The sequence below is a fragment of the Xyrauchen texanus genome, chromosome 13 (genome assembly GCF_025860055.1).
Source record: "Xyrauchen texanus isolate HMW12.3.18 chromosome 13, RBS_HiC_50CHRs, whole genome shotgun sequence".
In the NCBI taxonomy this organism is placed as follows: domain Eukaryota; kingdom Metazoa; phylum Chordata; class Actinopteri; order Cypriniformes; family Catostomidae; genus Xyrauchen; species Xyrauchen texanus.
In genome coordinates this window covers 46499224-46525984 of record NC_068288.1, presented here as the reverse complement: position 1 = coordinate 46525984, position 26761 = coordinate 46499224, and the positions used below count along the sequence as shown (strand labels likewise).

The window sequence follows — 26761 nt, the reverse complement described above, 5'->3', positions numbered from 1 at the left end:
TGCTAAATTGGAACGACTCATTTTGTACTTCATGCACTTTAGTTTGCCGAAAGCCGTGCTGTGGCGCAACTATTTTAAGTACACTTTAAATATCTCTGCTTGTATTTAAATTTTGGAATGCACAGAATCGACTCAGTGTGAACTTATAATGTTTTTGGTGGCATTACAATTGCAACTCAAGTGTTAATCAATAATGAAATCTTTGAAGAATGATATCATGTTTGTCACTTGTTTTACACAGGATCACCATCTCACCAAAGGTAATTCAAAAATAACCCCTTTTCATTACATTTACAACATATTTAACATTAAGCTGAACTCGAAACGTAACTATAACCTCAATTACTTTTAAAATGTTGGTTAATAAAACCCCAAACAGTCCCCAAAACCTACACAGTGACCTACCTCATTAATTATGCAAACACAGCAGCCAATAGCACGTCCCCACGCAGAAACATCAACGGACGTGTTGCAGTTTATTCCTTGAAAGGACTGTAATATTATGTCGTTTTAACGCCTGGCATTTGATTCAAATAGGTCGACGTACCACTTTGCCCTTTGCAAAATGTGAAAAAATGCAGACGTCTGATTGGTCCATCTAATCACTGATCTATAAAGGTCTGGGAAGAGAAATCAGCCCGGGATGTTACATGGCAACTGGGGTTATCTGTCCTTTCCTGCATATCGCGGTGCCATTTTGTGGTCCACTCTGCATAAAGCGGCGGCTCATTTTAGCTTACCGCGGCGCATTTAGCATGTTTCGCCCGATGGCCATTACACCACTGATCAGCCACAAAGTGCGTCGGCCCACCGGGAAAATACCCGGTATGCCAGATTACCAGTCCAGCCCTGGTCCCAGGCCAACAGTCGCTAACTCGCCAGAAATGCATATAAGTGCATGAGGGCGCGCCGCTAGTTGTCACTGTCTGTAGACGCACGCGTGTAGAGCAATAATGAGATGCACCGTTATACGCGAGTATATCACCAGTCCAGATGATTCTGTAAATAGTTATAACTTACATTATATGACTTGAGTGACGCAAACAGCTAAAAACGTTCTGATTGAGACTTTAATAGATACATAAAGAGGCGGAGCCAGTGTTCAGCATCATCATCAGTATCTTAACAGACATGCACGGTATATACTGACTGCTTAATGTTGTCGTGATGATGTCACAATCAGCCCGTTTGAGGATGATACATTCAAATCCTGCAACGCACCAGCACAGGGGAATAACACAATTCTGCACATGCTCAGTTGATTTATTCAGTGCCAGCTTGTGCTCGGTCTGTTATTGTCAAGTGCTCCACAGGATGCAAGACAATTCTGCATCATTTAATTTGCAATATTTAAAAATTTAAAATACATATATATTAATATACTACTTGTATCAAGTATATATCATATATACTCTACTATATTAATATATAAATACTGCACTGAAAGTGCCCCCCCCCCCACTTTTAAAATGACTGCTACGCCCCTGTTTTAAGGAATGTGCATTGTGCAATTACAAAAGTGTATATATATATATTTCTAAGCATGTTACAAATTCTTTTGTGTGTGTGTGTTTGAAGAACATTATTATGACCGTTACATTTAACACTGTTCAATCAAGTTGTAGAATCATAAGATGGAAAGAGGCACATATATTTGAGCTTAATGTATATTTCCTGTAATTACCCCTTCATTTATACTGATCAAAGTTTCTCTGTGTGCATTTGAAGAAAGCATGAAATACTCGCTATGGCACGGTACTTTTAATTAGTGCATGTTCATGTATTTGTAGTAAATATATTTTAAATACATTTAGTTGTATTCATGTTTCTCATGAGGAAACAGCCGCTGCTAATGTTTGATGTTTCTGTCCCAGTGTAACCACACTTCACCACACGCTCTTAACATGCACAAGAACCGGTTTCAAGCTGGTTAGAAACACTTTCTGCGATGAACTCAAATCTCAGTTTGTCCAGCGTCGTTGCAAACATGCCTGCTGATTATGAGAATTTAATGAGCACACTTTTATTCTCAGTTTGCTGTTAATAGTTGGTGTGTGATGGCAGGAAATGATTGTGTCATGTTACATATATTCTATTAACATGTTTCATGTTTCATTAAATGCTTATGAGCATCAATTCATGTTTTAGATCAAACCTGATAAATACATTTATTTTACACAATAGTCAGAAGTCGTCTTCCTTAAAAGGAATATTATGTGTTCAGGACAAGTTAAGGTCATTTGACATTCGACAGCATCTGTGGCATAATGTTGATAACCGCAAACGAATCCCGTGTTTATTAAAAGAAATACCAAAAATGTGTGTTTACAGTGAGAGACTTCCAATGCAAGTCAATGGGGTTTAATCTGTACACATTAAAATACTGTTTCACAAGTATAAACACAAGACATGAACAATATGTGTGTTAACATGATTTTACTGTCATTAAATCACTTATAAAGCACATCTGTGTGAAGATAGACAATGTTACAACACCGTTACCATGACGATACAACACAGGTAAATCCGAGATAAATTGTATCACTCTAATATCATATTAACACACATATTGTTTATATCTCGTGTTTATACTTCTGAAACAGTATTTTAATGTGTACAGATTAAACCCCAGTGACTTGCATTGGAAGTGTCTCACTGAACACACATTTGTGCATTATTTTAAGAAACTGAACTTCTATTGAACCCGGAATATTCCTGTAAATGCTAGAAACGTATCGCACGCTTCTCAAATTAAAATGATGATTAAAAACATGTTTAATGTGAGTGAGTTAGAGTGATATTGGAGGAAAAGAGCTGTTACTATTAGATCACGTGTAACTACATCATTCCCGTTCTTCCATTAGTGTTATTTCAAAGTTTTCATGACTTGTAAAATAATAATAATGAAGACCGCTTGACTGGTAATGTATGCACATATACAAATACACAACAGTGTGTTTCCATATGTGAGTTAAACACTCATCTGTGACCCTGTTTTGCACAGTCATATCAGCAGAGACCACGGGCATGAAATGCAGAACGGGTGCAGCGTGTGTGTGTGTGTGTGTGTGTGTGTGCGTCTCAGTCGACCGGTGGGAAAAGCGTGTGTTTTTGACATGCACTATACCTTGAGCAGAGGTGTATTATATGATTTGCATGCGTCAGTGCTGCATTGTTTGTTCCATTACAGTCGAAGTGAAACTGCATCTTCCTGCCTGCTGTACCAACTACCGACCTATTACACGAGTTAATAAACCCTCACATGCTGCAATCAGACGCAGTCATGAAAGGTCAACCACAACACAACCACAACACAACCTGCTGTCTTAAACTTCAACTTATAAAGGGAAAAACACGACGGCTCAGACGAAACACATTTATATCCATACACTTAATCAATATCAAACGATGAAGTTAACGATGCATATGTTCAATGCTGTAACTAGTCACAGATTCTTGTATTTGAATCTCTGGTCTGCCGTCACTAGTTCTCGTCAAGAGTCCCGCAGTGTGACAAATGCATCTTTAAAACTACAAATATTACAAATAGCATCTCAAATCATTTGAGCTCAGAAAATGTGCATGCATAAAACTCATACAAGTGACAATAACGTCATAATGGAGATGGAGTTTATCACATCACACCACAGGACATCAACAGTTTATCATAAAGGAACCAACAATATTAGCAGTAATCAACATTATTTCATGTGCAATTAATGGATTTCATTGAAAATAAAATGTAATTTAATTGGGAGAAAACACGACATATTTATTACGTTTTATTAGATTGAATTAGAAAAAAAAATTGGATATTTATTAAGTTTTAATTTATTTAATTGGGAATAAAACATCTGGATATTTATTAATATTTAAGAGATTTAATTGGGAATAAAACATCTGGATATTTATTAATATTTAAGAGATTTAATTGGGAATAAAACATCTGGATATTTATTAATATTTAAGAGATTTAATTGGGAATAAAACATCTGGATATTAATATTTAAGAGATTTAATTGGGAATAAAACATCTGGATATTTATTAAGTTTTAATTTATTTAATTGGGAATAAAACATCTGGATATTTATTAATATTTAATTTATTTAATTGGGAATAAAACATCTGGATATTTATTAATATTTAATTTATTTAATTGGGAATAAAACATCTGGATATTTATTAATATTTAATAGATTTAATTGGGAAAAAAACATCTGGATATTTATTAAGTTTTAAGAGATTTAATTGGGATATTTATAATTATTTCTCAAGTTGTTAAACAGTTTAAGAATGTTCAGATCTTGATTTTTAATACAAATAAAATAATGAAATGATGAAGTGATTTGCTGATGCAGTTGTGTTTACTAGTAAATGTGCGTCACAGGATTTCTGCAGTAATTAACCGAATGACAAATAATGTCCAGTTTGACGATGTGAAAGTGTTTATTCTCGATTGCACACACAGATTGTGAACGGTTGGTTTCGCCCACAGATATACTGCTCCCTCGTGTGTGTGTTGATGAATATAGAAGAACAGGCATATGGTATGAAATGGGTAACACAGGTACACATTTTAATAATGTACACGTCAATGTGAACTCTGAAACAGAGAAAGAAACTGAGATCTCGTGTCAATTAAATGTAAATAAAATGATCTGCATCGTAACAGTGTTCAGGACTTTATTTCCACATGCGCTCTTCATCCAAAACATCTGCAGCTGCCGATCCATTCAAGTGCATTTCTACATTTATAAAAGACATCTGATATTAATGTGAGTGTGTGTGTGTGTGTGTGAGTGTGTGAGTGACTGTGTGTGTAAGTGTGTGAGAGTGTCTGTGTGTGTAAGTATGTGTGTGTGACTGTGTGTGTGTAAGTATGTGTGTGTGTGTGTGTGTGTGTGTAAGTATGTGTGTGTGACTGTGTGTGAGTAAGTGTGTGTGTGACTGTGTGTGAGTGTGTGTGTGTGTGTGTGTGTGTGTGTGTGAGTGTAAGTGTGTGTGAGTGTAAGTGTGTGAGAGTGTCTGTGTGTGTAAGTATGTGTGTGTGTGTGACTGTGTGTGACTAAGTGTCTGTGTGTGACTAAGTGTGTGTGAGAGTGTGTGAGAGTGTCTGTGTGTGTAAGTGTGTGTGTGTGAGTAAGTGTCTGTGTGTGTGAGTAAGTGTGTGTGAGAGTGTCTGTGTGTGTGTAAGTGTGTGTGTGTAAGTGTCTGTGTGTGTGTGAGTAAGTGTGTGTGAGAGTGTCTGTGTGTGTAAGTGTGTGTGTGTGAGTAAGTGTCTGTGTGTGAGAGTGTCTGTGTGTGTAAGTATGTGTGTGAGTGACTGTGTGTGAGTGACTAAGTGTCTGTGTGTGACTAAGTGTGTGTGAGAGTGAGAGTGTGTGTAAGTGTGTGTGTGTAGTGTGTGTGTGTGTGAGTGTAAGTGTGTGTGAGTGTAAGTGTGTGAGAGTGTCTGTGTGTGTAAGTATGTGTGTGTGTGTGACTGTGTGTGACTAAGTGTCTGTGTGTGACTAAGTGTGTGTGAGAGTGTCTGTGTGAGTAAGTGTGTGTAAGTGTCTGTGTGTGTGTGTGTGTGTGTGTGTGTCTGTGTGTGTGTGTAAGTGTGTGTGAGTGTCTGTGTGTGAGTGTCTGTGTGTGTAAGTATGTGTGTGTGACTGTGTGTGAGTGTGTGTGTGAGTAAGTGTGTGTGAGAGTGTGTGAGAGTGTCTGTGTGTGTTAGTATGTGTGTGTGTGACTAAGTGTGTGTGAGAGTGTGTGAGAGTGTCTGTGTGTGAGAGTGTCTGTGTGTGAGAGTGTCTGTGTGTGTTAGTATGTGTGTGTGTGACTAAGTGTGTGTGAGAGTGTGTGAGTGTCTGTGTGTGTAAGTGTGTGAGAGTGTCTGTGTGTGAGTAAGTGTGTGTGTGTGTAAGTGTGTGTGTGTGCATGAAGATGATTTATTTTATTGAACGATTAAGGGAATAATTTATAAAAGTTTTATTATGTGACACAAAGTTCATATTTACTGGATTGCTTTATAATAGTGTCGTACACACACACACACACACACACACTTGTGTATTCTGAGAAATTCAATGTCATCATGGTTTTTCTTTGGTTTCCTTTAAGGTAAACTTTATTTTCACAAGATCATAATCTAAACCTTCCGAGTTAAAAGTGCTGGTCTTATCTTGTTCTTATGTATAATTACTGACACATCACATTCAGTTTAGTGAGATCACATTATATGAAAATGAATCGTATTATGTTTGACAAAAATATAGAAAACTAAAATCAGTTAAATAAGGCACACTTAATATGTTTGATGTGGTTGCATCAGATAAATATCAAAGCAAACATAATTTCAAACGGATGTTGGAAGTGTCCAAATCTCTACATCGGGGGTCGTGTGAAATATTAACAGAAAAGCTCAAATTAGACACTGAATAAACAAGAATCCCTTTGTGTTTTGTGCCGTTAGGTGACGTGGAGCGATGTCTGGACTCTGAGGGCGAGGATGAAGGCAGTGTTTGGGGTATGGACGCTCTGGATGGCAGAGATGCTCAGGATAAACTCAGTCTGACGACCAGCGAGGGCACCGAGCCTGGCAGTCCCGTCCTGTGTGCCCGCTCACACAGTCGGAGTCCACCGGGAAGGAGCTGGTGCGAGACAGAAACCACATGCCTCAAAAACACGCCAGCAGACCCAGAACACATCAACAGCAGCATGTACAGTGAGTGCAACTTCAGCAAGTATGTTGCAGTTGCAAATGAAAAGGGAAAAGCTTTGTTAAAAGATGATAATGGGATGCAACTAACATGCAACATGATGAGGTCATGCAACACGATGAGGTCATGCAACACGATGAGGTCATGCAACATGATGAGGTCATGCAACACGATGAGGTCATGCAACACGATGAGGTCATGCAACACGATGAGGTCAGGCAACACGATGAGGTCATGCAACACGATGAGGTCAGGCAACACGATGAGGTCATGCAACACTATGAGGTCATGCAACAGGATGAGGTCAGGCAACACGATGAGGTCATGCAACACGATGAGGTCATGCAACACGATGAGGTCAGGCAACACGATGAGGTCATGCAACACGATGAGGTCAGATAACACGATGAGGTCAGGCAACACGATGAGGTCAGGCAACACGATGAGGTCAGGCAACACGATGAGGTCATGCAACACTATGAGGTCATGCAACACGATGAGGTCATGCAACACGATGAGGTCAGATAACACGATGAGGTCATGCAACACGATGAGGTCATGCAACACGATGAGGTCATGCAACACGATGAGGTCATGCAACACGATGAGGTCATGCAACACGATGAGGTCAGATAACACGATGAGGTCATGCAACACGATGAGGTCATGCAACACGATGAGGTCAAGCAACACGATGAGGTCAGGCAACACTATGAGGTCATGCAACACGATGAGGTCATGCAACACGATGAGGTCAGATAACACGATGAGGTCAGGCAACACGATGAGGTCATGCAACACGATGAGGTCAGGCAACACGATGAGGTCATGCAACACGATGAGGTCAGATAACACGATGAGGTCATGCAACACGATGAGGTAATGCAACACGATGAGGTCAGGCAACACGATGAGGTCATGCAACACGATGAGGTCATGCAACACGATGAGGTCAGATAACACGATGAGGTCATGCAACACGATGAGGTCAGGCAACACGATGAGGTCATGCAACACGATGAGGTCAGGCAACACGATGAGGTCAGATAACACGATGAGGTAATGCAACACGATGAGGTCAGATAACACGATGAGGTCAGGCAACACGATGAGGTCAGGCAACACGATGAGGTCATGCAACACGATGAGGTCATGCAACACGATGAGGTCAGATAACACGATGAGGTAATGCAACACGATGAGGTCAGGCAACACGATGAGGTCAGGCAACACGATGAGGTCATGCAACACGATGAGGTCAGATAACACGATGAGGTCATGCAACACGATGAGGTCATGCAACACGATGAGGTCAGATAACACGATGAGGTCATGCAACACGATGAGGTCAGGCAACACGATGAGGTCAGGCAACACGATGAGGTCATGATAACACGATGAGGTCATATATATTTTAATTTGAGGAACACAAAAGGAGATGTTTGAGAGTATTTTAGGCTCAGTCACCATTCACTTTAATTGTATGAAGAAACAGATGCATTAAGTGAATGGTGACTGAGCCTAAAATACTCTTAAACATCTCCTTTTGTGTTCCTCCAATTAAAATATATATATATGTGTGTGTGTATGTAGTATGAAACCTCATGAGGGTGAGTAAATGATGACAGAATTGTCATTTTGGTGTGAATGTTTGCATTAACTGGTCACGTTCAGTCATTTCCAGATGCCTCCAAGATAGGTGTTTTGATATTAGCCGCGGCGCGGGCGGAACTGAAAGCTTTCAGTGATGCTCAAATTAAACACTGCCGTTTATTTCAGTAAAGATCTGCTGCGCTCATCAAACGCCACGAGAATGTCACAATATTTCCACACATCAAACGAGGTGACGTTCCTCTTCTGAATCTAAACGCAGCGTATGAGTGATTCTCTTTTGTTTGATGGAGATCAAACGCTCGCGGGGTACAGAGTATTCACAGCACAGAACCGCGCGGAGTCTTCCGCGGCCACATGAGAGAACGCTGGGTATCTGATGCCAACATCTGCAAACATTTGCACAAACCCTCCTCGGTGGCAGCGCTGGCATCTCGCCATGCTCGTTTCTGCTTGTGTTTTAGTCTTGTTGGTTTCAAGGGAGGATTTATGCAACATTTGATAAATGTTTTTCTTCATGATTCAAGTTAATGCATCATTCATATGTGCACCAAGAATCACACAACATCACAAACGCACAACTGGAGACACTTACAATGGAAGTCAATGGGGGCAATTTTTAAAGGCTGTCTCTCTCTCTCTGTCGCACTGCAGCTTCCAGTCGTCCTTTATCCCTCTCGGAGGCTTGATTAGTCTGATTATGGGCCGGTTGTGCGGAATCATGACCTCGCCCTCCGCCCTGCCACATTCCTCCCTCGTTCTCTGAGGCCCCTATTTCCCTGGGGAGGGGCGTGCCTTCTGCACCATCTGCCTGCAGGTCATCCCCGTCTACCTGGATATGAGAGAGAGAGAGAGAGAGAGAGAGAGAGAGACCCCTCATCCAGCTGGTCCTGAGGCTCCACACACAAACTAACACGACTAACAATAATCAGCCTCAGGACACGGACACCCTCATCCACACAATCCGGCCCAACCAAATGATGAACACACAAAAAGAAAAGTACCGAACTTATTGGAATGAAACAACACAAAAACAAAGTAAACTACAATGTTATTTGACCCTAAACAGAGATTACATGACAGCAGAATACCTGAGTACAGTCAGAGACACAAACTGAGGAAACACATGACGAGGTACAGACTGAGAGACCACAGCCTGATGATAGAGAAGGGCAGATACAGACAGACAGACAGACAGACAGACAGCACTGATGATAGAGAAGGGCAGATACAGAGAGACAGACAGCACTGATGATAGAGAAGGGCAGATACAGACAGACAGACAGACAGACAGACAGCACTGATGATAGAGAAGGGCAGATACAGACAGACAGACAGCACTGATGATAGAGAAGGGCAGATACAGACAGACAGACAGACAGACAGCACTGATGATAGAGAAGGGCAGATACAGACAGACAGACAGACAGCACTGATGATAGAGAAGGGCAGATACAGACAGACGACAGACAGACAGATAGAGACAGACAGACAGCACTGATGATAGAGAAGGGCAGATACAGACAGACAGACAGCACTGATGATAGAGAAGGGCAGATACAGACAGACAGACAGACAGCACTGATGATAGAGAAGGGCAGATACAGACAGACAGACAGCACTGATGATAGAGAAGGGCAGATACAGACAGACAGACAGACAGCACTGATGATAGAGAAGGGCAGATACAGACAGACAGACAGACAGCACTGATGATAGAGAAGGGCAGATACAGACAGACAGACAGACAGCACTGATGATAGAGAAGGGCAGATACAGACAGACAGACAGCACTGATGATAGAGAAGGGCAGATACAGACAGACAGCACTGATGATAGAGAAGGGCAGATACAGACAGACAGACAGCACTGATGATAGAGAAGGGCAGATACAGACAGACAGACAGACAGACAGCACTGATGATAGAGAAGGGCAGATACAGACAGACAGCACTGATGATAGAGAAGGGCAGATACAGACAGACAGCACTGATGATAGAGAAGGGCAGATACAGACAGACAGACAGACAGACAGCACTGATGATAGAGAAGGGCAGATACAGACAGACAGCACTGATGATAGAGAAGGGCAGATACAGACAGACAGCACTGATGATAGAGAAGGGCAGATACAGCACTGATGATAGAGAAGGGCAGACAGACAGACAGCACTGATGATAGAGAAGGGCAGATACAGACAGACAGACAGACAGACAGCACTGATGATAGAGAAGGGCAGATACAGACAGACAGACAGACAGACAGACAGCACTGATGATAGAGAAGGGCAGATACAGACAGACAGACAGCACTGATGATAGAGAAGGGCAGATACAGACAGACAGACAGCTGATGATAGAGAAGGGCAGATACAGACAGACAGACAGACAGACAGCACTGATGATAGAGAAGGGCAGATACAGACAGACAGACAGCACTGATGATAGAGAAGGGCAGATACAGACAGACAGACAGCACTGATGATAGAGAAGGGCAGATACAGACAGACAGACAGACAGACAGCACTGATGATAGAGAAGGGCAGATACAGACAGACAGACAGACAGACAGCACTGATGATAGAGAAGGGCAGATACAGACAGACAGACAGCACTGATGATAGAGAAGGGCAGATACAGACAGACAGCACTGATGATAGAGAAGGGCAGATACAGACAGACAGCACTGATGATAGAGAAGGGCAGATACAGACAGACAGACAGACAGACAGACAGACAGCACTGATGATAGAGAAGGGCAGATACAGACAGACAGACAGCACTGATGATAGAGAAGGGCAGATACAGACAGACAGACAGCACTGATGATAGAGAAGGGCAGATACAGACAGACAGCACTGATGATAGAGAAGGGCAGATACAGACAGACAGCACTGATGATAGAGAAGGGCAGATACAGACAGACAGACAGACAGACAGACAGCACTGATGATAGAGAAGGGCAGATACAGACAGACAGCACTGATGATAGAGAAGGGCAGATACAGACAGACAGACAGCACTGATGATAGAGAAGGGCAGATACAGACAGACAGACAGACAGCACTGATGATAGAGAAGGGCAGATACAGACAGACAGCACTGATGATAGAGAAGGGCAGATACAGACAGACAGACAGACAGACAGCACTGATGATAGAGAAGGGCAGATACAGACAGACAGACAGACAGACAGACAGCACTGATGATAGAGAAGGGCAGATACAGACAGACAGCACTGATGATAGAGAAGGGCAGATACAGACAGACAGACAGCACTGATGATAGAGAAGGGCAGATACAGACAGACAGACAGACAGCACTGATGATAGAGAAGGGCAGATACAGACAGACAGACAGACAGACAGCACTGATGATAGAGAAGGGCAGATACAGACAGACAGACAGACAGACAGCACTGATGATAGAGAAGGGCAGATACAGACAGACAGACAGCACTGATGATAGAGAAGGGCAGATACAGACAGACAGACAGACAGACAGCACTGATGATAGAGAAGGGCAGATACAGACAGACAGACAGCACTGATGATAGAGAAGGGCAGATACAGACAGACAGACAGCACTGATGATAGAGAAGGGCAGATACAGACAGACAGACAGACAGACAGCACTGATGATAGAGAAGGGCAGATACAGACAGACAGCACAGATGACAGCACTGATGATAGAGAAGGGCAGATACAGACAGACAGACAGACAGCACTGATGATAGAGAAGGGCAGATACAGACAGACAGACAGACAGACAGCACTGATGATAGAGAAGGGCAGATACAGACAGACAGACAGCACTGATGATAGAGAAGGGCAGATACAGACAGACAGCACTGATGATAGAGAAGGGCAGATACAGACAGACAGCACTGATGATAGAGAAGGGCAGATACAGACAGACCGACAGACAGCACTGATGATAGAGAAGGGCAGATACAGACAGACAGACAGACAGCACTGATGATAGAGAAGGGCAGATACAGACAGACAGACAGCACTGATGATAGAGAAGGGCAGATACAGACAGACAGCACTGATGATAGAGAAGGGCAGATATAGACAGACAGACAGACAGACAGCACTGATGATAGAGAAGGGCAGATACAGACAGACCGACAGACAGACATCACTGACGATAGAGAAGGGCAGATACAGACAGACAGACAGACAGACAGCACTGATGATAGAGAAGGGCAGATACAGACAGACAGCACTGATGATAGAGAAGGGCAGAGACAGACAGACAGACAGCACTGATGATAGAGAAGGGCAGATACAGACAGACAGCACTGATGATAGAGAAGGGCAGATACAGACAGACAGACAGCACTGATGATAGAGAAGGGCAGATACAGACAGACAGACAGACAGACAGACAGCACTGACGATAGAGAAGGGCAGATACAGACAGACAGACAGACAGCACTGATGATAGAGAAGGGCAGATACAGACAGACAGACAGACAGCACTGATGATAGAGAAGGGCAGATACAGACAGACAGACAGACAGACAGACAGCACTGACGATAGAGAGGGCAGATACAGACAGACAGACAGACAGCACTGATGATAGAGAAGGGCAGATACAGACAGACAGCACTGATGATAGAGAAGGGCAGATACAGACAGACAGCACTGATGATAGAGAAGGGCAGATACAGACAGACAGCACTGACGATAGAGAAGGGCAGATACAGACAGACAGACAGCACTGATGATAGAGAAGGGCAGATACAGACAGACAGACAGACAGCACTGGTGATAGAGAAGGGCAGATACAGACAGACAGACAGACAGCACTGATGATAGAGAAGGGCAGATACAGACAGACAGAAAGACAGCACTGACGATAGAGAAGGGCAGATACAGACAGACAGACAGACAGACAGCACTGATGATAGAGAAGGGCAGATACAGACAGACAGACAGACAGACAGCACTGATGATAGAGAAGGGCAGATACAGACAGACAGACAGACAGCACTGATGATAGAGAAGGGCAGATACAGACAGACAGACAGACAGCACTGATGATAGAGAAGGGCAGATACAGACAGACAGACAGACAGACAGACAGACAGCACTGATGATAGAGAAGGGCAGATACAGACAGACAGACAGCACTGACGATAGAGAAGGTCAGAGACAGACAGAGAGACAGACAGACAGACAGACAGACAGCACTGATGATAGAGAAGGGCAGATACAGACAGACAGCACTGATGATAGAGAAGGGCAGATACAGACAGACAGACAGACAGCACTGATGATAGAGAAGGGCAGATACAGACAGACAGACAGACAGACAGACAGCACTGATGATAGAGAAGGGCAGATACAGACAGACAGACAGACAGACAGCACTGATGATAGAGAAGGGCAGATACAGACAGACAGACAGACAGACAGCACTGATGATAGAGAAGGGCAGATACAGACAGACAGACAGACAGCACTGATGATAGAGAAGGGCAGATACAGACAGACAGACAGACAGACAGACAGCACTGATGATAGAGAAGGGCAGATACAGACAGACAGACAGCACTGATGATAGAGAAGGGCAGATACAGACAGACAGACAGACAGACAGCACTGATGATAGAGAAGGGCAGATACAGACAGACAGACAGACAGACAGACAGACAGCACTGATGATAGAGAAGGGCAGATACAGACAGACAGACAGACAGCACTGATGATAGAGAAGGGCAGATACAGACAGACAGACAGACAGACAGCACTGACGATAGAGAAGGGCAGATACAGACAGACAGACAGACAGCACTGATGATAGAGAAGGGCAGATACAGACAGACAGACAGACAGCACTGATGATAGAGAAGGGCAGATACAGACAGACAGCACTGATGATAGAGAAGGGCAGATACAGACAGACAGACAGACAGACAGCACTGACGATAGAGAAGGGCAGATACAGACAGACAGACAGCACTGATGATAGAGAAGGGCAGATACAGACAGACAGACAGACAGCACTGACGATAGAGAAGGGCAGATACAGACAGACAGACAGACAGACAGCACTGATGATAGAGAAGGGCAGATACAGACAGACAGACAGACAGACAGCACTGATGATAGAGAAGGGCAGATACAGACAGACAGACAGACAGCACTGACGATAGAGAAGGGCAGATACAGACAGACAGACAGCACTGATGATAGAGAAGGGCAGATACAGACAGACAGACAGACAGACAGCACTGACGATAGAGAAGGGCAGATACAGACAGACAGACAGACAGACAGCACTGATGATAGAGAAGGGCAGATACAGACAGACAGACAGACAGCACTGATGATAGAGAAGGGCAGATACAGACAGACAGACAGACAGACAGCACTGATGATAGAGAAGGGCAGATACAGACAGACAGCACTGATGATAGAGAAGGGCAGATACAGACAGACAGACAGACAGACAGACAGCACTGATGATAGAGAAGGGCAGATACAGACAGACAGCACTGATAATAGAGAAGGGCAGATACAGACAGACAGACAGACAGACAGACAGACAGACAGCGGTTTATGCCCGTACTGTAACCAAGGACAAATAGAAACAGAGCTGCACTTCTTAACCACCTGCCCTAATTATAATAACATTCGAAAACACTTCTTTCCCAAATTTGATATGATTTGTCCCAACTTCAAAAAGAATGATGCACAAGCTCAATATTTACTTGGTGAACAAAGAGACTGCATTTCACTAGCAGCAAAATACATCAATACATCAACTCCTGCCACAAAAAGAGGGAAGAGTCGACCAAACAGTGATGTGCCCATTTACACACACACACACTACACACCACACACACACACACACGCTCACTCACTCACACTCACTCACACACCAATGAAAGTATATACACTGTTAATTATTATATATATATATTTTTTTTTCCCCACATTTGTTCAATACAGAATTTGTTCTACTGTTATTTTTCATGCTCCTATAAATGCTTTGGCAATACAATGTACAATTTGTTATGCCAATAAACTCATTTGAGAGAGAGAGAGAGAGAGAGAGAGAGAGAGAGAGAGAGAGAGAGAGAGAGAGAGAGACCTCAAATATAAATTAAATTATGAATCTTGGGACAAAAGCCCTGTTGAAATTTTCCACCTAGAATTCTGTAAAAACATCCTGGGAGTTCACAGAAGTGCCCCGAATCCATTTGTCCGACGCACCTCCAGATAATTACCATCACTGTGCCTTTACACACAGGACAGGACACCCAGAGAGTGACCCTATGCACTATTTAGTAGAAAAATATCAGCTAAATTCCTCCATCCAGTTCAGATTGGCCAAACTGAAACAGACAGACAGAATAACGCAGGAAGAATACATTCACGATTGGCAGCACAAAGTCACACAAGTACATCAATTAAACTACTTCCACAGAATCAAGACTGATTATAAATTGGCACCATATTTGATCCATATTAAAGATTATGGACAAAGAAAGCTACTGTCAAAGTATCGTCTGAGTGAGACGGGTCGACACGGACAGAACCGGAGACCCAGAGAGGACAGACCGTGTTCACGCTGCACTGAAGGAGTCTGTAGAGACGGGTCGACACAGGCAGAACCGGAGACCCAGAGAGGACAGACCGTGTTCACACTGCACTGAAGGAGTCTGTAGAGACGGGTCGACACAGGCAGAACCGGAGACCCAGAGAGGACAGACCGTGTACACACTGCACTGAAGGAGTCTGTAGAGACGGGTCGACACAGACAGAACCGGAGACCCAGAGAGGACAGACCGTGTTCACGCTGCACTGAAGGAGTCTGTAGAGACGGTCGACACGGACAGAACCGGAGACCCAGAGAGGACAGACCGTGTTCACACCGCACTGAAGGAGTCTGTAGAGACGGGTCGACACGGACAGAACCGGAGACCCAGAGAGGACAGACCGTGTTCACGCTGCACTGAAGGAGTCTGTAGAGGCGGGTCGACACAGGACAGAACCGGAGACCCAGAGAGGACAGACCGTGTTCACGCTGCACTGAAGGAGTCTGTAGAGACGGGTCGACACGGACAGAACCGGAGACCCAGAGAGGACAGACCGTGTTCACACTGCACTGAAGGAGTCTGTAGAGGCGGGTCGACACGGACAGAACCGGAGACCCAGAGAGGACAGACCGTGTTCACACTGCACTGAAGGAGTCTGTAGAGGCGGGTCGACACGGACAGAACCGGAGACCCAGAGAGGACAGACCGTGTTCACACTGCACTGAAGGAGTCTGTAGAGGCGGGTCGACACGGACAGAACCGGAGACCCAGAGAGGACAGACTGTGTTCACACTGCACTGAAGGAGTCTGTAGAGGCGGGTCGACACGGACAGAACCGGAGACCCAGAGAGGACAGACTGTGTTCACACTGCACTGAAGGAGTTGTGGAGGATGAACTTCACTTCCTCACTCACTGCAGTAAATATGAGACCATTAGAAACACTCACTTTACACAGATAGCTCATATTCTTCCTGAATTCCAGGACATAAATGACGTAGACAAACTCTCGTATCTAATGGGAGAGAAAGTGGAGTGTGTTCAGCTGCAGCGCAGTATGTGTCGTCCTGTCATCACATGAGGGCGAGAGACTGACCCCTCATCCTATTACAGCTCTAGTCAAACTCATATTTTAATTGATTTGTTTTTTTTTTCTCCTCCGTTCCTCATTGCTCTCTGTTTTTTCCTTTTCGTTTGTATTTATTTTTATTTGTTTATTATTATCATTATTATTCATTTATTGTATATACATGTTGTTGTTTTTATGTTTGTAATGTGTTTATTACTGCTTTGGCAACATTGTACACTGTATACAGTCATGCCAATAAAGCTCATTTGAATTTGAGAGAGAGAGAGAGAGAGAGAGAGAGAGAGAGAATTATGAAAAAAATTATCATTAAATTACATGCACGCATCATTGCACGCTATTCGTTTAATTTAATCACAGCCTTTTACGGTTTAATAATCACCATATTATGATTTTGATAGTATTTTTACTAATTGTGCAGCACTGAAAGGCCATAAAATGAGTCTAACGATGCGTCCTTTAGAAAATTAAATGTACACATAATAACTTTGCATTCTCATCATTGCGACGTGAATCTACCGTATGTATGTTTATTTCAAATATGGCTTTACACGTGTGCTGTCGGACAATCAGTGTGATTTTACTCCCACAACCCGACTGATTTACTCTATAGTCACGCTCGTCCAGATATTTCATGGGGTCTTTAAAGGGATGCTTGATTGAGATCTCTCCATAGCTGCTTTATGAAGACTGTATATGAGTTACATTAAATGGTAAAGCGGCGAATGATACGATACTAATGACATGCGTTTTCTCTTTCAGGTCAAAGCGACGCTCGTGTCTTAGAGAACGATCCCCGTTACGACTCGATGGTGCAGCTGAGAAAATTGTCACATCTTCTCAGTCCACAACGCAATGGAGCCGTGAACTTGTACCATATAGGCGGCGTTCATGGCAACGTGTCACCCGTCTGCTGGTCACCAGAAGAACACGAGTCACCCGAGGGGAAAGGTACATGCTCAGAGTGTGCTGTGGTGGTAAATACTCCTTTTAAAGCATTTACTTGAACGGCGAAAGAATGAGATCTTCCTAACATCCATACATTTTGTGATTCTGCAAGATACATTCTGCAATTCTCTCATAATTGTAGCTTCTTTAGCTTTAATCACGCCACTTGGCGATATAAATAATAGTTTAATAATAAACTGAACCAAAAACACACAAACATAAACACATACAGGGCAGCTGCCTGTAACTCTCTCTCTCTCTCTCTCTCGAACTGTCGTCACCGGCCGCCTTTATCCCTCGCGCGCCCCCATCAGGCTGATTGGGGACCGGGCTTGCATTGTTCTGGCCCGGCCCGCCCTCCTCCGCTCTAAACTCCTCCCACCGTTGCATCAGGCTGGGGAGCCTCCCCTTGCGCCCCGTCTGCTGGTGGGTCATCCCCGCCTTTCTCGACCTGGGAGTAGACAGGAGGGCCAAAACAACAACAAAAACAAAATGGGCGAGGGAAAGGCCAACACGGAGCGACAGAGAGAGAGAGAGAGAGGAAAAAGAAACTCGCTCACCGTTTTTCTGATGCGCCATAGCGTGGTACCCGATCACTCCTCCACCCTCTCAGGCAGACGGCAGACTCAGCCACTCCTCCCCGGGCGGACCGGAGTCAAACCTCTGACCCCCAGCAGACAGAACGCCCCTCTGCGTTCTCGGCGACCCGTGGGGACACTCCTTCACCCCTGGTAGCGGCCCTACCGCTCCAGGAGGTCGGGGAGTCGATTCCCTCCTCCCCTCGCGGACGCCGGTCTTCCCGACCCCTCCGCGTTTCTGGGAGACGGCAGGGCACTCCTCCGCCCCTGGCAGCGGCTCCTTCGCTCCAGGCAGTCGAGGAGTCCAGTTCCCCGCGTCTGGGCGGTCGGGCTACTCCGTCACCTGGCGGATGGCAGTTTAATAATAAACTGAACCAAAGACACACAAACATAAACACACACAGGGCAGCTGCCTGTAACTCTCTCTCTCTCTCTCTCTCTCTCTCTTGAATGACATTTAATACATGCAATCTTTACTTCTCCTTAAGATTCATCAGTTCATTCAGTTCAACAATAAGTGACACATGCAAATTCTCTCTTCCCTTGCCGGTGGGCAGACGGTGTACCCCGGACCTCTCATGGCACACGGATGCCAATTCAAACAAGCCCATATTGCCAGCGGACGTACCGTCATGATGCCTCTCTGAGGGAACATGTGAAGTTCTGCCAGGACAGAGACGGAGGGGACAACCTTTGCCCTCTCTGTGGGTACAGTACGCCATACCACGCACAAATGGAACGCCACCTCAGCCTTCACTGCCAAACTCAAGACAAGGTGCCGACACAACATATATACAGTAAACACACCACATCACGTGCTGACAGCTCATTATTTCTGCTCATGTATGTTCCAGAATGCCATGTCTGATTCAGCCATCGAGAACAGGAAGTTTAAGTGTAGTCAGTGCGGAAAAGCCTTTAAATACAAACATCATCTCAAAGAGCATCTGCGCATTCACAGCGGTAAGAGACTCAATGCAAATGTACAGCAGGACCTTCAGAATAAGCAAAGAAGATCATTTATATCATATATATTCAATCATAAAAATGTGATTAAAATAATTTCACACATGTATTACACTCATGAATTCATCTCTGAATGTCCACGTCATATTTAACACCAAAAAAAACTGAATATAAGAGAATAAAATAAATGATATTTTGCATAAAGTAAATTAAGGTCACCTGCATTATGACAATTAAATACATTGCCCTGTTAAAATTGTCATTACTGTAATGAAATAAAAACATCTCATTCTCATTAATGTAATACTGAAATGCAAATCATTCATTTAAAATTCAGAATCATTTAAAGGGACAGTGCACCCAAAAATGATCATTCTCTCAACGTATATTCGCCCTCATGACGTCCCAGATGTGTGTGACTTTCTTTCTTCTGCAGAACACAAATTAAGATTTTTAGAAGAATATTTGAAAAGTGAATGGTGACCAGAACTTTGAAGTTCCAAAAAGCACATAAAGGCAGCATACAAGTGTGTTTGTGTGTGTGGTGTGAGTGTGATGTGTGTGTGTGTGTGAGTGTGATGTGTGTGATGTGTGTGAGTGTTTGTTAGTGTGAGTGAGTGTGTGAGTGTGTGTGATGTGAGTGTGTGTGTGTGATGTGAGTGTGTGTGTGTGATGTGAGTGTGTGATGTGAGTGTGTGATGTGTGTGTGAGACGTTTTTGTCAGTGTGTGTGTGTGTGATGTGAGTGTGTGATGTGAGTGTGTGTGAGACGTTTTTGTCAGTGTGTGTGTGTGTGTGTGTGTGTGTGTGTGTGTGTGTGTGTGTGAGACGGGTGTGTGAGTGTGTGTGTGTGCGTGCATGTGTGTGACTGTGTGCGTGTGTGCATGTGTGTGCGTGTGTGTGTGTGTGTGTGTGTGTGTGTGTCGTGTGTGTGTGTGTGTGTTTGAGATGTGTGTGTGTGTGTGTGTGTCTGTGTGAGCGTGTGTGTGTGTGTGTGTGTGTGTGTGTGCTGTGTGTGTGTGTGTGTGTGTGTGTGTCTGTGTGTGCGTGTGTGTTTGTGTGTGTTTGAGAAATTATATTAAGAGACATTATTCAGTGACAAATGGACTGTGTGGATCTCGTCTTAGGACACAGAATGAAACTTTTACTCTCAACATGCAGTAAAAGCATTTCGCTGCTAAAATCTTCTTCACCACTTCAATCAATGCAGAGTGAATCTGAACACTTACCAGCCAGTGGCGAATCACAGCACAATTTGGTCACATATGCGAGTGACTTTCTGCCATTGTAGACTGTTGCCACGGAGGATTTAGGAGTCCTACTCGTTACTACTGTTATTATCATTGTTTTTCTTTCCATTTTCTTCTCAGCTCTTGTTGTGTGTATCGATATTTGAAACTTTACAAATAAAATAGTAACAATGTATCATTCCCAAGTCAACCTGACAAGACATGCTAAATGCAAGTGTTCTGAAAGTCACCGTTGCCATTTCTCCCGTGTAGGTGAAAAGCCGTACGAGTGCTCGAACTGTAAGAAGCGTTTCAGTCACTCTGGGTCCTACAGCTCTCACCTCAGCAGTAAAAAGTGCCTAAGTGGAGGCGGGACAGGAAATGGAGCTCATTTTAATGGCCACTCCCACCCTACCTACCTCTTCCCTTCCCCAACATCACCTACGGTGGTTGGGGGTAGAAACGGTTGCCGAGGAAAGGGCCCAATGGAAAGGAGTCAATACCCAATGGACCCACTCGCCGTGCCAACACAGGAGTCTGTGCCCATTTCGCATGCAGTGGAGTTGGGCAGGTCATGGGACCCTACAGCGGATTTGGCCATGAGGATGGGCGTTTTTAATGGCACCACTCTGCTACCTTTACTGCGGTCGCGCAGCAAGTTTGAACACCTGTTGCAGGAAATGCTTCGGAAGGAAGTTGGTGAAGAAGGACAAGCAAGAGAGAGGAAAAACGAGGTGCCCATCAGTGCCGTAACATGTCGATGGTGCTCACAGGTGTTTCCCAGCGAAGCGTTGCTAACGCATCACGAGCGGTATCAGTGCCAGGGCATTGTGAACAATCCATTGTCAAAGCGACCCAAAAACGGATCTCCACTGAACTTCTCTCGACGCTCAAACCTGCCGTGTGACACCCAGACGTCACCAACCACCAGTAACATGCCTTATAGACCCCTTTCCTCGCCTCAGCGGGCATCCTGGCATTCCGTGCCACAGCAGATCCTCGTGCCTTTACCAACACCAGTATTATCCCGAGAGAAACACTGGCCACTTGAAGAAACGAGTAGTCCGAGAAAACCAAATTCCATTGACCCAACATCTCCAACGTTATCTGAATGCCAACACCTGATCACCTCAAGGTTCGGTTCACCGCCTTCACCGCTGTCTTTTAATACCGCATCGCCACGTCACTCGAGCCATCATATTACGGTATCAGGATCGATCCAGAACGAACCCTTGGACTTATCCATCCCCAAAGCCCAATCTACCTCCGTAAGCATACCACGAGAAAACAGAGATCAGACTTGTGATGGCTACTCGCCGCAGCGAGAGCGACCTGACATGGATAGTACGATCAAGAGACTGACTCCGCTCTCTCAGCAGCAGGTGGGCGGGGCTTATGCAGCGTCACCACTCTTTGGAAGCATGGCTTTTAGCAACTACCCCCTCTTTAATCACATAATACCTGGCAGTCTAGCAGGAATGGGGCACAGCGGTCTTACATCACTGTCTCTCACACTGCCAACACCTAGCCCAGGGTTTTACTCTCCAGTGGCGTATATGGTGGAGACGGATTCAGAATCGATGTTGAAGAGAATACAACACGAAAGACATTCAGTGATGGTAAGAGCATACATACATGCATATATATATATATACACTCACCTAAAGGATTATTAGGAACACCTGTTCAATTTCTCATTAATGCAATTATCTAATCAACCAATCACATGGCAGTTGCTTCAATGCATTTAGGGGTGTGGTCCTGGTCAAGACAATCTCCTGAACTCCAAACTGAATGTCAGAATGGGAAAGAAAGGTGATTTAAGCAATTTTGAGAGTGGCATGGTTGTTGGTGCCAGACGGGCCGGTCTGAGTATTTCACAATCTGCTCAGTTACTGGGATTTTCACGCACAACCATTTCTAGGGTTTACAAAGAATGGTGTGAAAAGGAAAAACATCCAGTATGCGGCAGTCCTGTGGGCTGAAAATGCCTTGTTGATGCTAGAGGTCAGAGGAGAATGGGCCGACTGATTCAAGCTGATAGAAGAGCAACTTTGCCTGAAATAACCACTTGTTACAACCGAGGTATGCAGCAAAGCATTTGTGAAGCCACAACACGCACAACCTTGAGGCGGATGGGCTACAACAGCAGAAGACCCCACCGGTACCACTCATCTCCACTACAAATAGGAAAAAGAGGCTACAATTTGCAAGAGCTCACCAAAATTGGACAGTTGAAGACTGGAAAAATGTTGCCTGGTCTGATGAGTCTCGATTTCTGTTGAGACATTCAGATGGTAGAGTCAGAATTTGGCGTAAACAGAATGAGAACATGGATCCATCATGCCTTGTTACCACTGTGCAGGCTGGTGGTGGTGGTGTAATGGTGTGGGGGATGTTTTCTTGGCACACTTTAGGCCCCTTAGTGCCAATTGGGCATCGTTTAAATGCCACGGCCTACCTGAGCATTGTTTCTGACCATGTCCATCCCTTTATGGCCACCATGTACCCATCCTCTGATGGCTACTTCCAGCAGGATAATGCACCATGTCACAAAGCTCGAATCATTTCAAATTGGTTTCTTGAACATGACAATGAGTTCACTGTACTAAAATGGCCCCCACAGTCACCAGATCTCAACCCAATAGAGCATCTTTGGGATGTGGTGGAACGGGAGCTTTGTGCCCTGGATGTGCATCCCACAAATCTCCATCAACTGCAAGATGCTATCCTATCAATATGGGCCAACATTTCTAAAGAATGCTTTCAGCACCTTGTTGAATCAATGCCACGTAGAATTAAGGCAGTTCTGAAGGCGAAAGGGGGTCAAACACAGTATTAGTATGTGTTCCTAATAATCCTTTAGGTGAGTGTATATACATACAAGCTACAAGGTAGAGTCACATGGGGTAACCTCCTCGTGGTGGTGATTAGTGGTTCTCTCAATGGGTGTGTGGTGAGTTGTGTGTGGATCGTGGAGAGTAGCATGAGCCTCCACATGCTGCGAATCTCCTTAGCAACCAAATTGGCCCGGTTGCTAGGGAGGATAGAGGGTATTTCTATTAATACTAATAATACTTACAGTTGTACTCTACAAAACATATAACATATTTTTGACAAAACTGTATTCAACCGAATCTCCAAATGCTTCTGAATCCACAAATAATTCAAATTCGAAACTCATAATGTGCATCATCTCTAAGCCAGTGTGATCGTTCATATGTCGCACATGCAGATGTTTAACATAATAAAGACCGTCTTTGTCGCCAGTGAATGACGGGACGCATTTGCAGGTTTAGTTTTAAAGGCTGTAGTTAAATATCCACTTTGTCCAGCACTGTTATATATATATATATATATAATGTATGTGTGTGTGTGTGTGTGTGTACACAGTATATAATATATAATTAAATAATGCATAATAAATAATACATATTTAGCATTATTAATAGAAATATAAAATTATACTTACTTCTACTAGACCTTTTTTTTTTTTTTACATTTTCTAAAGAAAAGGTGCACCCAGAATTTTTCCCAATTACTAAAAAAGTTTTGTGTGTTCCAGTGAGACACTCACAATACAAGTCACTGGGGTTTAATCTGTACACATTAAAATACTGTTTCACAAGTATAAACACAAGACATGAACAATATGTGTGTTAACATGATTTTACTGTCATTAAATCACTTATAAAGCACATCTGTGTGAAGATAGACACAATGTTACAACTCTGTTGCCATGACGATACAACGCCATAAACCCTAAAATTACTGTAAAAATTATGATTCATCTTTACAGCTCAAATAATCCACAAGTTTTAACAGAAGAATTAATGGAAGTGGTTTTATAAAATTATAAGCTACAGAAATGTTCCTTCAAACCCTCCAAAAATGTGCCCCATTGACTTGTATTGGAAGCGTCCCACTGGAACATATATCTGTAAAAAAACGTTGCACCTAAATAAAAAAAATAAACTATTGATTATATATTTGTAAATATTATCAGAAGTGTTCTTTGATCAAAATATCAGCATTCACAAACCAAATTAATATTATAATGAGAAAGACAGACTTAACAATATTAGTCATTAAAAGCAAAATCTGATGCATATATGTACTCTCTCTCTCTCTCTCTCTCTCTATATATATATTGTCTCTTTCTCTATTATATATATATACTGTATATGTACGCTTTCTCTCTCTCCCTCTCTCTCTCTGTCTATATGTATATATATATATATAGTCTCTCTCTCTCTCTCTCTCTCTATTATATATATACTGTATATGTACGCTCTCTCTCCCTCTCTATATATATTGTCTCTCTCTCTCTCTCTGTCTATATATATATTGTCTCTCTCTCTCTATATATATATTGTCTCTCTCTCTATTATATATATATACTGTATATGTACACTCTCTCTCTCTATATATATATTGTCTCTCTCTGTCTATATATATATATATTGTCTCTCTCTCTATTATATATATACTGTATATGTACGCTCTCTCTCTCTCTCTCATATATATATACTGTATATGTACTCTCTCTCTATATATATATATTGTCTCTCTCTCTATTATATATATACTGTATATGTACGCTCTCTCTCTCTCTCTCTCTCATATATATATACTGTATATGTACGCTCTCTCTCCCTCTCTATATATATTCTCTCTCTCTCTCTATATATATATATTGTCTCTCTCTCTCTCTCTCTCTATATATATATATATATATTGTCTCTCTCTCTATATATATATATATATTGTCTCTCTCTCTATATATATATATTGTCTCTCTCTCTCTCTCTATTATATATATACTGTATATGTACGCTCTCTCTCCCTCTCTATATATATTCTCTCTCTCTCTCTATATATATATATATTGTCTCTCTCTCTATTATATATATACTGTATATGTACGCTCTCTCTCCCTCTCTATATATATTCTCTCTCTCTCTATATATATATATTGTCTCTCTCTCTCTCTCTCTATATATATATATATTGTCTCTCTCTCTCTATATATATATATTGTCTCTCTCTCTATATATATATTGTCTCTCTCTCTCTCTCTCTATATATATATATATTGTCTCTCTCTATTATATATATATACTGTATATGTACGCTCTCTCTCCCTCTATATATATATTGTCTCTCTCTCTCTATATATATATTGTCTCTCTCTCTATTATATATATACTGTATATGTACGCTCTCTCTCTCTCTCTATATATATTGTCTCTCTCTCTATTATATATATGCTCTCTCTCTCTCATATATATATATATATATATATAAGTCTCTCTCTATATATATATGTATAGTCTCTCTCTCTCTCAATTCAATTCAGAAAGCTTTATTGACATGACAAAAAAATACATTTTGTATTGCCAAAGCATCAAAACAACATAGAAAATGATTTAGAACATTTAGTACACAAAATAATAATACTGATAGCATAAAACAATAATAAAATAAAGATTAATAAATAAAATAAAAAGGATTTAGAAATCTATATAAAAAAAACATCCTCTCTCTCTCTCTCTCTATATATATATATATATATATATACTGTATATGTACTTAGTTAATTCAAGAGCACATCATATCGCAAGACAGCAAGAGATTGCGACAGCACACATGTGCCGCTGGTCTCCTTTTGAGGTTGCAGTTTTTGATGAATTTGCTTCCTCTCTGAGCTGTAAACAAACATGCCACACGCAGGGAAATTCCCCACACACACAATGTCAAAGGGCAGCGAGGATGCATGTCCGTTTCCACACTCCTGCATGCTGACTCAGTGACATCATCACAAGTGTAGGCTAAATGATGTCTCACACACACACACACACACACACACACACACACACACATTGTGACCAGCTGTGAGGCCTCACTTACAAAACTTACTAATAATTATGGATAAAACTTGTGATTTTCTCTCTTCGGTTCAGAATGAGGCTTTGAATCGTGGCGGTCTGGAGTGTCTGTCTCTGATGGAGGACGGGATGGATGGCGAGATCGGCCCCGGGAGAAAGAGAATGAGGAAGACGGAGGAAGGACTTTACGCCTGCGA

The 26761-nt window shown here is 42.9% G+C and overlaps 1 protein-coding gene across 3 annotated transcripts in view; it reads left to right on the top strand.

Moving 5' to 3' along the window:
- LOC127653539 (zinc finger E-box-binding homeobox 2-like) overlaps window positions 1-26761 on the top strand; it is a 52901-nt gene that overhangs the window by 22796 nt on the left and 3344 nt on the right. For all 3 annotated transcript variants that reach the window (XM_052140237.1, XM_052140235.1, XM_052140236.1), the window contains exons 2-7: window positions 6459-6710; window positions 17719-17907; window positions 19040-19257; window positions 19337-19445; window positions 20950-22295; window positions 26640-26761. The exon at window positions 26640-26761 is cut by the window's right edge and continues 62 nt beyond it. In XM_052140237.1, the coding sequence (XP_051996197.1) occupies window positions 6515-6710; window positions 17719-17907; window positions 19040-19257; window positions 19337-19445; window positions 20950-22295; window positions 26640-26761 (2180 nt within the window). In that variant the 5' untranslated portion in view covers window positions 6459-6514. The remainder of the gene's footprint in view (window positions 1-6458; window positions 6711-17718; window positions 17908-19039; window positions 19258-19336; window positions 19446-20949; window positions 22296-26639) is intronic.